Source organism: Paralichthys olivaceus, chromosome 14, assembly GCF_024713975.1.
Source record: "Paralichthys olivaceus isolate ysfri-2021 chromosome 14, ASM2471397v2, whole genome shotgun sequence".
In the NCBI taxonomy this organism is placed as follows: domain Eukaryota; kingdom Metazoa; phylum Chordata; class Actinopteri; order Pleuronectiformes; family Paralichthyidae; genus Paralichthys; species Paralichthys olivaceus.
The window spans coordinates 6,260,455-6,274,878 of NC_091106.1; the positions used below are offsets into that span (position 1 = coordinate 6,260,455).

Here is a 14,424-nt window from a genome sequence, read left to right on the forward strand (position 1 = left end):
ACAGCATGTACACCTATGGTGTCCAGTCATGTATTTTTAGCAGTCAAGACATATAAATTAATCTTCTGGGTGCAGCAGAGAAAAGGGCTGAAGAGCTGATTAAAAAATATCCTCAGTCAATCATATCACTCAATCACTGTGACGTATGACAGTGACAGCTCAATTAGACACAATTCATGCATCTGTGTCAAAGCTAGGCCGTAGGTACGCACGAGGCTGAGCATTCTAGTTGTGCGTAGGTGTGTGTGAGTCGCGCTGCAACAACACGACCGAAACGCTAGTGGAGGTTCTATGCTGGTGTTGAATGTCTTCTGGATTTCTGGTCCACTTATTTTCAAATTCTCTCATGTCTCTGTTTACTTCACAACAATGGCGAGTGTTACTAAGTGGATTGGGTTGGAGCTGATAGTTGTTGAAGGGCAATTACTTTTCTTATTGAACTGCAACGAAAAAAAGTCGGCCGGGTTCATTCCCTCAACCCAATTAAAAAATGGCGCAGTCTGCCGGACATGTGATTTACTAAGCGGACCAATCACAGCCTTTGTGGTCAGCATCACTTTAACGTGTAGTTAAATTGTTGGGGAGGTGCACGTCAGGGTACGGCGTGCAGCTCTGTTGAGGGTGCACGCCCAGGCATAAGCTACCGTGTAGCTTCGACGCAGAAGTGTGAATTGGGCTTTAAAGGAAAGAAGCTATTCGAGGAAATCGTGATGTAGTCTTGATTGTTCACAAAGGCAGATGGTGTGTTTTTACTTAATTTGTACAATCATAGACATAAAACTAAAATATTGAGGAAGCCATAATATGAATCAGATGCTATTGCAGGTTTAATTCTATCTCATGTCACATCACAATGTAAAATGACATAGAGCAGCAATAACAGTGAGATGCAGTTCTGGAATGAAACAGTAAAAACACTTTTGGTGAGAAGAAAACGTTGTAGGGAGGGAAACACACACACAGGACTGTTGAGCCACTGTAATCCAATGTCTCCTGCATAAACATCACAATATTACCAACCTGTGTGTTGTGTATGGTACTCAAACTTGTTTTGTTATTCTGTGGCATTCCTGAGTTATTTGCACATGATGTAATCGAGGTAAACTCTATTCAATCAATCAAATTTTATAGCCCATTTTCACAAATCACAATTTGTTTCATAGAGCTTAACAAGGTAACACATCCTATGTCCTTAACCCCCAATAAGAGTAAGGAAAAACTGCACAAAATAAACCCTATTAACAGGGGAGAAAACGTGGAAACCTCGGAGAGAGCCACTCTCCCAGGATGGACAGAAGTGCAACAGATGTCACATGTAACTGAAAGCTTTAACTAAATAACGGTATTTACAACCCTGATAAGAAGAAACAGTTTGGCTATTGACAACCATGTTCATGGCTCAGCTCTCTGGTGCAGAACTTCTGAAATCAGAGGCTGCAAATTTCTAAACCTATGTGTCCTGTTAGCTGCCATATACTTGAAATGTTTGCTTGAAATGTATACCTGTATTGAAAGTGTGTCAAGAGGCATCATTTCAACACACATTATTCTCAAGGCTGGAGTTTGTGTTTATATAGTACAAGACTAACATTATGTTGAACACTGATGTTTATGTTATTGTGTCCAAACCCTGTTTTCTGAGAGCATGGCTCAGGCTGCATTCTCCTGTCGGACCCAAACACGAGGCAGTAGTGACAGATCCAGACAGGCATTTTATTTGTGCCACCCTGAGTCAAGCCTGACACACCGACTTTTTGCTTCCCTGTCCCTGACTGTCATGCAATTCTTGTTACCATGGTTACAGCTTGCCTGCTTACATTGGTAACACATGTGTGAGCAGACTGAGTGCCATAAAAATGACCATGACAATTAAAAAGAATTGTTTTCACACAAACAGAAGGGCACAGTTGCACTTTGTTGAACACTTGAAGCTTAAAGCTATTGCTCACTTAACTCATTATAAATCATAACCTGAAATCTGTTTAGATTTTTGCCCGATGACCCAGATGGGACAGGTTGTCACACTCTATCTGTATTTATCGTCTGCACTTCTTTTGAAGAGCAAATTGAAATTCCAATTAAAGTTCCATGACCAATAGTATAATAAACTGACTACATGTAGCTATCAAGCACCTACCATTAAACTACAAATAAAAAGAAGACTGATAGGACAGGGTATGAAAACACAAATGGCAGTTTAACTTTGAATGTAAAGTTGTAAAATGAAACACTTGTGCATCATAGAAGTTTATTCTGTAATTTTGTCCACCTAATTATGCCTTTATATTTAGCTTATTACCCTAATATAACTTAATCCACAAGTCATTTAACAAAACATATTTAAATTCAGTGATTTGGATTCAAACCTATATGAACAAATACATTTTAAAAATTGTGAGGAAAACACTCAAGTTTATCCACAAAAGACAGTTCGACATCCTTTTTTTTATCCTCATTACCTACCACAAGTGAATAAAAATCATACAAAGATCATACTTACATCTTGTTTAAATCTGTCGATAATGTCAGGTAACAGACTCTTCTCCCTCCCGGGCTCTGGTGTGGTCACAATGAAGTCTACATCATGACCAAACTCCTTCCCCCTGGGGATGAAATCATAACACTGATAATCACTCACTGTGACAATGAGAACACTGATCATTCAATCACAGTCCTTAACTGATGAAGAGGTAAGGTTGGCAAACAGAGCTATTAAAAGCACAAGCTAAGCTAAGGACACTAGCATTTTCATCATTGAGACAAGTCATTGCTTGCTGCTTGTTTTCTCAGCTGTCAGAGCTTAACTTTTATCACAGTCATCATTTTTGCGAGCCATATTCAAGTATTGTCGCTGTCAGCTCCACTGCAGGCAACTTCCAGTACTGTTAGTGATTATCGGGCAAGTACAGATACAATGAAGAGCTCAGCAGGGAACCTGTGTATGTGCAGAGGAGATGTATACAAACAACATAACAAAGATTTTGTCTGGAATCATCCCACTGAATCAGTTGCCCAGCTTTCAAAACACTGCTGTTTTTGAGAACAGTGACTTTCTGAAGATGCAGCATGCTTTGATTAATATGACTTGGTCAAAGCAGATTTATCATTTCTGACCTCGAATTTGTTACAGCTAGAATTACCACACTGCGGTTGTATGCCAACTAATGCAGGTTCAGTCCCTCCAGGTGTTCATGATATATTGCATTCACAATAATGAGTCCACCATGACCTTTGACCACCCATATCTAATCGGTTCATCTATGAACCTCAGCGAACACAAATCTGCAGAACTTCCCTGAAGGTTAAGATGTTGCATTCACGACCCCCGAACATTTATTTTGTGAGGTCACAGTGACATTGACCTTTGACCACTAGAATTAAATCAATTTAACCTTGAGTCCAACTTATCATTTGTACTAAATGTGAAGAAGTTCCCTCAGTACATCTTGAGATATTGTGTTCACAAGAATGGGACTGATGGATGAACCAAAACCACAATGTGCCTGGCCACTGGCTGTCAACAGTGAGGTAGACTTTATTATATATGAGCGTATACGAAACTACTGTATCACTGTTAGACCGACTTTTGTAATAACTCATTCTGCTGTGACCTTTGATGCCAGACTGTTCACTCCTGAAGACTTTAGAGTCCCAGTGTCTGAGATATTCTCACTGTAAAGTCTTCTGACTGTCCTTATATTTTTGAGACAAGAGACAAACTACCGCCTTGTCCTCATTGGAATGTGTTATATTAGGCTCAGGGAGGGGTTAAGCAGATTCTATACTCTTTCTCGTGTATGGAGTCTGATCCCAGAATAGATACATTAGTTTAAATCAATGGCGACTGACCAAATGTTTTTTTATTCATCAACTTGGCATCGTCGGCAGGATCAGTATAATGGGTGCATCAGAGCTTAAGACTTTTTCTGTTTGTGTCTGTAATTTATCAAATTAAACTCAAAGTTGTAGTTTTGTCTCCTCTTTATTCTGTTTGAATCTATTTCAGGTGTTCTCTTTCATTTGTTCTTTTAAATCCTATTTAAATTTGTCTTTTATATTTATCTGGTCTTAATGCATTGTGTGCTTTGTTGGAAGCAATTTGAATTGCCTTGTTTTAACAAATGCTGAAAATAAAAGACCCTGTTCAAGAAAAGAATCAATGACTGGCTTAATGCCTTTAATGCTGTTATACCAGGCAGTTGTACCTGGGGCGAACCATTGGGTAACAATCACATCAATCTTTCCTCCTTTTCCCATACGTGCAGATCCGTGTCCAACTTGATTCACATGACCATTGGCGCAGAACTACACCATCGAGTGAGACAACATGAAAGAACACAAGGCTGCAAAGACAAACACTGTAGTCGGCTTTATATAGGACGGGATAAGCACTGCTTGTTGTGCAGCTGCGTAGCACAAGTGTTTAAAAGATGCTAAACTTTACATCCATCACAATAAGGATAGACTTTTAATCTAAAGCTGTTGTCAGACATGACCTGCAGGTAAAATCCGGATAATTGGCTGCGGAGTCTACCCGCAGTTTGCCTTTCGCACAACACAGCTGGAGATTCTCTGCGAAGATGCATTCACAACAGCAACAAATCATCCGCTTTATTCAGGCGAGAGGTGGAGAAGCTGAGTGCAGCAGACAGAGACAGAAAGTGACGTATTAACTCAGCTGCCGAGATCTTGTGATCATGTTTACATTACCCCGACACCATCGTCAGCTGTTATCGCCACAAACTCTTCGTCAGTGTCTTCTACATGTATGACACTGCTTTTTCACTGGGAAATATTTGATTTCTTTTTGATTTTTCATTTTTGCATCTGTCGCGTTCTAGAAGCATCATCAACTCCTCACTTACTTCCAGTGAATCCAGTGGGGATCCTCTGCTGTGTTCACATATCGACATCTCCTGGATTTTTACAGACATTATACGAGGAGGTCGTCGGATAAAGTCTGCAAAAACTACAGAGCGTCGACTTTTCACACATGCACCTCCTCGGGAGAAAAAAAAAGGAGGGACTGTGGAGTCCAGTGCATGTCTGAAGCTGTGGCAGCAACAGCCTGTTAACAAGCTGACATCTCCTGCACGACAGGAGGCAGCTTTGAAGAATAGAATGCCACAGGGTGGTAATCATAAGCCATTTGCAGAGACTCTGGATATTTCTCTGTTGTACATATGGCTGACCCTTTAAAGGTGAAAGAAATTAAATAGTGAAGAGGCCTGGACACAAGTCAGCCTCTGTATCACATTTTTTGGATCAAGCCTGATTTTTCTGCTCAGACTTCTACATGGTTCTAAAGTACTGTGTGTACATATTTGGGATTGATAGTTTTTACTGATGGGTGGGAGCTGTGACATATATATCAACTAGAATGGCAATCAGAGAGCACATGGCCAAACAGTCCCTTTGAGAAATCACAATCGAATTTACTAGAATCTGATTTTTATTTGGATCGGCACCAAGTTGCACACACTCATATATAAATCCCCTAAATATGCAAAATGATATGATTTCTTTCATCAAGATCCATGAAATAAAAAAGAATCTTGAAAATCGCCCGATCTTGCAGCGTTAAAGAAAGTCAAAATAATCCTTCCACAAAGTTTCATGGTTATCTGTCCTGTCTCGAATGTCGAGAGTAGTTAATGCTCAAGTCATTCTCTAGAAATACAGACATGATGTGATGAATCAATTGTCTTTACTTCATGCAGCATTGAGAGAAGACCCACACGATTGTTCTCTGACAGAATTTCAGATTGTCTTGACTTAGACATCACTGAAAATCAATACATTTCCAGGTAAAAAAAAATGAAATTACAACATTCATTTCCCACAGGAATCATGCTAACTTTCAGACAAAGCCTTGTTGGTGGAGTAATATTGCTCAATCGTTGTTATAATAAAACTGGCTTTTGTTCTAACCTTTCACTGCCATTGTCCAGTCATTACAGCTCTACAGCTTTATACAAAAGAATGTTAAGTTGCAAAAAACCATGAACAAACTTGTCCTTCGAAGGTCATAGGAGGAGCTGATATGATTGGCTGTCACTGAAGCCTGTTCCAACTCCTCCCCCTGATAATGTATTCCTCCCACTAGCTATATATTCATCATGTTTTCAGCCACTTCTCCAGACTAGTTGGTGCTGTGCCAGGATTGTGCACGTGCACCTTCAGTCAGCTTAATTGCAGAACAGCAGTTGGCCACACCCACCTGTGTCTGCATTTCTGACACACACATTCATGAAAACACAGTAAAGTCTGTCGAAGCTTTCTATGACGTCTCAATAATTCAAATCATCAAAGAAACGCTGCACAGGCTTTATCTGTAGTTTGATGTGCTCTTTGGCATTTGAGCAAAATATCAAGACTGTTATGTCTTAAAGAAAAGCGGTGACAAACACATGTAAGTCAAAACAAGACCAAAAACATGACAGTGAATATGTCTGTGTGTGAGTCCTGTGATCGACCGGCCACCTGTCTTTCACCCAAGAAGCAGGATGACTCAAACAGCAGTCAGATGGAATGATGGAAAGTGACAGTGGGATTATAGTAACCTGCTAACACAGCCTCATATGGCAGTTTTACAGCAAACACAAACACCCAGAGCTCGAGTTACCCCCTGGATTATACACACTTCATCCAAACAGCAAACTAAACTAAAACAATCTCTGGCATTTTGGCTCCCCGTCCACTAATATGTCTCAAAACGCATATCACATGACATCTCACGTACACTGGCTGTGCGTGCCCTTGTGAACAGGAATTGTGCGGATACTAGTGCCCCTACACTTGTAAGCAGTTGCAACATTGTAGTATGAAAAACACATCAGGGTCAACGACGCTTGTAATTAATTATCCATATCTTCTATACACTGGCAGCTGAAGCGAATGCTGTTTGTTTTCTTCCAGGAGAGGGTCATGTAATCGGAGCCTGAAGAATCATGACCGAAAATACACAATCAGCAAGCGGTTGTGAGTGTCTACAACTTTGTTTTCAAACATCTCAGTTTCTGGTCATCCAGGCTAAAATGCAGGCCTGCAGTTTTCAAACAAAAACGGGGCCAACAGCATTTCCAGGCATCTAAAACTACATGTCTCTAGCAGATTTGATTTGCTTTCAAACGAAAAAAAGGTCCAAGTATGAAGCAAGAATCTTGCCCCTGCAAGGCCAAACCTTTTTCAACACTACCAAAAGTCCAGGCCTCATTTCACAGTGATCACTCTCCACCGCCCACTCAAACACACACAAACAGTTCGATAAACAATTGCAGAAATCATGCAGACGCTAAGTGTCACACCTAACCACAAAGCACAATGACAAGAAGAAACGTCGGCGGCTGCGAAACTCCATGTTTGCTGTCTCCTTGCTGCACTGAACAAATGAGTGAAGGCAGTGAGACAGCGAGAGAGAGAGAGAGAGAAACATTAAAGGAATGGAAGGAGGCGTGAATGGCTTGCGAGAAAGCTTCAAAGGTCACCGTGGCTAATTCAGGGAGCAGGGAAGTATTAAAAAGAACAGCCATTAGAGCTCCACAAGGCATGATAATGTTAATGGTTAGTGGTAGTGGCAAAGAGCATGTACCCCTGTGGCACTGACGGACTGTGCCTGGCTTACAGGTTCACTCAGCAGATGGTGCTTTAGTCACAGTCATTTAATTTGCTCTGTGACTGTATATCATTTAATCTCACTTGTCCTCATACTCAGTGCTTTTCATGTCGGCCTTTATGTGAAAAGTTTACACTTCTTTAATCAGTTGACTGGTTGACACAGCTTTTTGAGAATGCATCACAGACTCCCATCTGCTGAACGAGCAGCTTTCCGCCAACACTACTAACTGGCGAAGCCGGGAATCTGCAACACTTCCAACGCGTACAGGGCACTCAAGTTGTTGAGTGAATCTCGCCGCTAGCCTCTGCTGCGCTGGCAAAACTCACTCGAGTGCACCGCATATATGTGTGCCACGAATAGCAAAAAAACTCAGCGGGAGAGAGACAAAGAGACCATCAGCATAAATTCAGTTTACCTCCAATCAGCATTAAAAACAACCTGATTTTATCGAGGCATGGCTGATTGTGAGGGGCTGACATGGGAATCGGTGGTCGTTTGAGGTGAAGACACGCTGCGATGCACTTTTCAGCTCTTTCCTGAGTGCACCACACAGCAGCATTAGTATGTGTCGGGTCTGTGCCTCCTCTAATTCAACCCCCTTCAGCGGAAATTAGACGACACCGTGTCAGGCACATTCTCTCCAGCAAAGAGGGTGTTTTTCTTCATCTCTGCCTCTAACGGTGCACCTTCACAACACCGTTTTTATTTAGCATTTGGCATCCCACTCCTGTCAGCGGGCGATATGGCTGAGAAGATTCAGCAGAAAATGTTAGCTTTGATGGACTGTGTACAGCAACACTACACTTCCAGTGTTTTTTTTAATATTCTAATTAAGTGCAAGGCAGAGCAGAGCAGTACATCTATAAACGCCTGGTGTGAACTTAAGCAGTCTGCTCTTTTATTGTGCGAGAGAAAATGTTAAATTATTAAATAGTTCTGCACAAAGCCCATAAAATATACATGGTTATTTACAAATTTGTGTGGACGACAGCGTGACATGTATGAATAATACAGATGTGGGGAGTGTTGCTGCGGCTGGAAATTTCACTGAATGCATTCATCTGAAGGAGGGACGGAGTGCAAGAGAAGATAAAAGTAGCTGATCAGGGAAAAGAAACCATTTGTAGTGATGCATTTCACCTTCCATCTCCCTTGTTACCAAAGTTTCCTAATGCAGATGAACCAGGCGATATTCAAGAACAAGCAATAGGTGCAAAGTCGACATGGGCTATATCTCATTATCTGACAGCATGTTTTTGTGCTTTCGCCTGCAAGCTGATAATAGAGTTAGTTTGAAAAACCATGACACCCTGAACCAAACTGACAAGGATTACTTATCTCAATTGTTGTTCATGGAAGAAAAAATGCAGGGGGACTCAGCCCCAGTCTGAGGATGTGACGACTGACAACATCAGGCCCCTCATCAGTGTCACTTTGAGGCGTATTCCAGACGATCAGATGTTAAATAGCAGCCACAGCGGGGACTTCACACTGAAATAAATACAGTGCTCCGCTGACACCGTGTGAGCCTTTCACACACAGCGGTGACAGAAGCTGCATTTTCAAGACTAATCTATTTTTAATCCCCCCCACCCTCCTCAACAAAACCGCTTTAATAATTGTCACCCGCCCTCCACAGCTGTCCTTTCAATGAGGATAATGTCGGCGGCATCAACAAATCCTCGCCATGTTTCTTCTGGAGTGGATGACACCTTGAGTTTATTCCAAAACGCTGCTTATTTCATGAAACTTTTGGGAACAGAATTATTTTTTGAGTGTATGTTATCCAGAAGATGAAAGATTAGCCAGAGCCAAGCACATCTATTTAAAGAGGTATAGAGTATACTGTATGTGTATTCCCATTTTTGACAAGGGCTATCGGCTGGAAAGATGCCGCTAATAAGAGACTCTGCATCAGGCTGGAAATTATAGGTAATTAAATCGTGCTTTGACAGGACTTTAGAAGTGAACATTTTAAAATATGTCACGCTGAAGAGAATTAACGGGTTATTAGTGGTGCTGCTGGCATCTCAGAGAGCATATGCACTTTATTTTTGCACTTTGTAATAGGCCTTACCACGCCTCCCACTATGTTTAAAACCACGTCTACAGAATCAACTTTTTAACAAGATGAAAGTAAATTACTGACTAATAATATACAAGTGATCATTCTTCAATTATAGCCCCACATGAATCTAATTACGTCTCACGTAATATTCCCCGAGCCTGCACCAAACATGAGATGAAGTAGATGTCTGCCTCCTCGCCCTGAGTTTGCTATAAAGGCTCTCTCACAGGCCCTTTACACTTTGCAGCAGACTCCTGGCACATAAATCTTCCACAGTTCCTCCCCTTCATTCTCGATGTTAAGTATCCACGATGCTCTAATCTCTTTCCTCATCTCTTTTACCACATTACCACATTTTCCTCTTGAGAAGCACTTATTTACATAATGAGATATCATTGCAGCAGCCGTTTATGCCTTTCAAAGATGTTGGATTTTTCTTTCCTTGTGTTGTTTGATCCTATCTTTACTTTGTGGACCTATAACCGCAGAGACTAATTAATTTATACCCCAGCATTCAGAAAGTGAAGTTCGCCCATGTAACTGTTGAGATTGGATGTTCTCGCTAACACAACCCACTGGTACTTTCTGGAATCCTCTGATATTAGTTGGAGAGTTGCATTTTGTGTAAAGTAAAGCCATTTTTAACCGATGAGTAAATTATATTTTCAAGCAAGTTTCCCAACACCATTCAAAGCAGTTTGTGAGGATTATCTCTGTATATCTGTCTGTGACATTGTGTTCTGCTCTGTGCTCTGACATTTCTTTGTTTTTCTCTTTCTTTGCACACCGCAGGCCCAGAGGCATGGGCCTGCTCCTTGTGGGAGAACATGGAGGTGAGCTCCCATCACTGGTGCCTGCTACGTTTATACAACACTCAATGATTTCTTTGAGTTTCTATATTTTGTCTTTGAGTTGCAGTGTGTTGGGCGCTGGAAAGAGGTGAGTCTGCTCCACACCTTTGGTTACTACCACAAGGAGTTGCATACTCCGGTTTCCATTTCAGCCTTTTGTCTACTTCTTTTTGCTTGCTCTGTTTTTCAGCCATTGTTAACTTAATTTATTAATGTGTGTTTTAGAGCCTTGTAAAATACCTACGTTGAAGTATTAAGTAATAAACATTATTGTAACCTTGGGTAAAGTCTTTGGAGTTTAGTTATGTTGTTGTGTTGTCTTGGAATACTTCCAGTTCAATCCAATCCATCCATCCATTATTTATACCACTTACCCTTTGAGGGTCACAGAGGGAGCTGGAACCAATCCCAGCAGACATTGGGCGAGAGGTGGGGTAAACCCTGGACAGAACGCCAGCGTATCACAGTGCCCACATGCAGAGACAAACAACTATGTACTCTTCTATTCACACCTATGATCAATTTACAGTCTCAACTTAACTTTACCCCACTCTTTGAATGGTGGGAGAAAGCTGGACTACTCAGAGAACATGAGAACTGCAAACAGACAAGCTGGGATTCGAACCAGGAACCTTCACCACCGTTTGGCCAAGTTTTAATCAAATTAATGCAACTTATACCTTCAGACCTTAACCACCAGGGGTCGCTCAGTATAACCTGTGTACTACAGGCTATATATAATAACTGTATAAAAAGTATGCAGTACTATGCATTAGTGTGCAGTTCACTGTTATTTAATACTATAATCAGTAGTATAACATGTATATAAATGGAACAGACAATGACACATCTCCACTTGTTTAAATGTAATGAAAGCTAAATATTATAGCTTTCGCTAAATTGCTGTTCAGCTAATATCTAGTGGCTCCATATTTAATCCAAATTACTTTGAAAAGTCAGTCTATGATAATTTCATACCAAAATTCTGTGAAATAGAAAATGTTAGAAAACAACAAACACAGTCAAGTGAAACATTTATAAGGTTTTTGGAGAGAAAAGAGATATTTCCCTTGCAACACATAAAGCTTGTAGCCCAGGCACTATTAAAGACTGTGAGCTGAGCTGAGGCAGCTCTGTCACCCCTGCTGAGAGGCAAGCGCCTGTCCTTACTGCCAGACTGCTTTTGAATTATTTACCGCACACGCCACTGGTCATGGCTGGATCTCTACAACACCACACAGCAGAGTGCCCCACACTCACTCAAAGCACTGCACATTAAAAAAAAAAAAGAGCAACACAAAGAGCTGGCAATGGAGGGAGGCGCCGGCTGTGAACAAACAGTCACACTCAGTAGGTAGCTTTACAAGAGCACTCACCGTGCACTCTGAGATTGACAATGAAGTGCATGTAAGCGTCCTAATGCAAAACACGAATGACCCGGGCACTCTTTTATGATGGAGGACCAACAGCCTGTGATAATATGCAGTATTAAAAGTCAAATAAATTCATTTTATTGAATAATTATTAACAATATGTGGATGCACTTCATCACCAACTGCTTTAAGGCATCTACCAAAACACACGCACATGGTGACATCCATGCTGGTACTGTAGTAAGTAATAAGGAGTAGCCACATGGGATTTAAGCAGCCCTCCTGAGACATTTTTTATATTTTTGCATTTTCCTGTGCATAACCAATATGAAGTTAACAACAGTGGAAAGGGAAGTGCTGTTCTGTTTCAAGCCCCATATCAACACTGAAAGGAGGAGACAAGTTTTGTACCTTCGAAAGCCACCTGTCAGTGTCGTTAAGGCGTCCGGTGTGATCGCATGGACAGCTTCGTCAATAATGTTCCCAAGGGCTAGGGCCTCTGCCTTACTGACAGCCCTGGAGATGTCTTCATAATGCAGAAAACCTGCAGGGAAAAGACCACATGCTTATTAGTCTGGCAGTCAGCCATCAATCATAGCCATTTGCCCTGGGGAAGTGGAGAGTCATGGTGAATTAAAAGTAAGGTAAAGTGTGATGTGCTGGCAGATAGGAGGCGACTCCCAGTGCACGGCTGCTGCACACACAGGAGGATTACAGACACTGTAGAGACGGAGCGAAATTCTGATTTATGGATTGATGGGTATCTTGTTGATTTCATGCATCTCACTTTGTGTTTTCTCATTTTTCTGTGCGACATAAAAAGCATCAATATCCTTGTCTTTCCCTTAGAACAGACAGAGTTACACCGCCATTATATTTCTGTCTGTAGTGCAATAAAACAAATGGGATGATTCATGTTTTTGCTCTTTTAAGATTTACAGAACACAGTGGCGAGATCAGGGTACAAACACATTTTCCATGTCAAAAAATCACATTATTTCTCTGCATGGAGCGGGGACTCTTCCGAATGATGGATTATGACCAGTTTGATGAAGATGTCTGTCAGCATAATACAACATGGGATGGAGTTTCAAAGTGAATGGGAACCTGCAATGAGTGTAATATAATGTTTTGAATAACCACCACATGCATAGTATGTACATCCAGCAACATCCTCAGCAGCAGCAAAGCAATGATGCAGAAAAATGAAAAGTTGCATATCATTGTTTTCCTTTGAGGCATTTAACCACATACTATATGTTAAAGGCTGATGATGCTTTCTTCTTCTTCACTGTATTTTTGTTCACTCAGCTCAGAGAATAATCACTGCCAATATAACTTCCTGTTCTGCACATCTGTCTCTGTGGACTTTGGTTATTGCCCCCTCCCTTAACATCTAGTGCCATCACTAGGTCATATTTGAATTGACTTAACACTGTGATTCAAGTCCATATACTTTCAGAGTGAATTATAATTTCACCTGGAACATGGACTGATGTGAAACAGAAATGACAGTTAGTACCATAATACGCTTCAATGTTAGGAAACAAGATTAAGAGTCAGCAGCCATGATAGCACAGCACAACACTGCTTTGAGCTAAATGCTAACCAACAGCACTTAATTCAAAGTACAGCTGAGGCTGATGGGAATGACATTAGATTCTATAGTATTTGGTCATAAATCAAAGTACTGGATACATTTAAATTCTGACCTGATGATGGCGCTAGATTAAAAGTGAAGGGATTCAGAGTTACTGTGATTCACCCTCTAGGGGGCATTTAATGTGGATGTGAAGCAAATTCCATGACAATCCATCCAGTGGTGATGAAGGTAGGTCAGGAGGTCACCAAAGTCAGCAGAGTGCAAAGGCCAACTTCCAGCATCATTACAGCTGGAAAGACGCAGGTAAACTAACTGCACTTGGATTGGTGACCGACAATCAGTTTTTCCAAGACCACAGTCAGACAATGTTTTACAGAAGTTTGGTGGTGACCAAGCAATTAGCTCTGAAGTGAGATAATTTCAAAGAAGCTTAGACCTCATTCAGAAGTAAACTTTTGAAGGAGGCTTGTTGCAGCTGCAAAATTCCAGTTTTCCCTCTGACCTCAGATTAAACAGACCACTAATACAGATCAACTCACTAGATGACTGTTAATTACTGACTTTACTAGCATGACATGACCAAAGGTGACACTACCATCGGACATCAGATCGTTCACCAAAGACAAAAGGTTCCAGCCATCACATCAGAGGTTAGTGTGATACTTTTTCTCATATATAATTAATCATTTAGTAAAGCCAATGAAGGGTGTTATAATAAATAGGTGGTAATCGAAAAAGCATTTGGCAAGAAAAAGTTTCCCCACCCCTGCGTTGCATTTACCATTAAAATGCTATACAAGTTATACACTGTTAGCAGCCTCACACAGACTTGGCGTTTATGGAGTGCTCTGGTTCGCGCTCTGCCCAGCTGATTGATGAGTGTTAATTCCACAGCAGGCATTCTACTTCAT

The 14,424-nt window shown here is 41.1% G+C and overlaps 1 protein-coding gene across 1 annotated transcript in view; it reads right to left on the reverse strand.

The window, feature by feature from the left end:
• dntt (deoxynucleotidyltransferase, terminal) overlaps window positions 1-14,424 on the reverse strand; it is a 77,347-nt gene that overhangs the window by 38,311 nt on the left and 24,612 nt on the right. The window contains exons 7-8 of the mRNA XM_069538352.1: window positions 12,322-12,454; window positions 2,501-2,603 (exon numbers count right to left, since the gene is read on the reverse strand). Of these exons, the coding sequence (XP_069394453.1) occupies window positions 2,501-2,603; window positions 12,322-12,454 (236 nt within the window). The remainder of the gene's footprint in view (window positions 1-2,500; window positions 2,604-12,321; window positions 12,455-14,424) is intronic.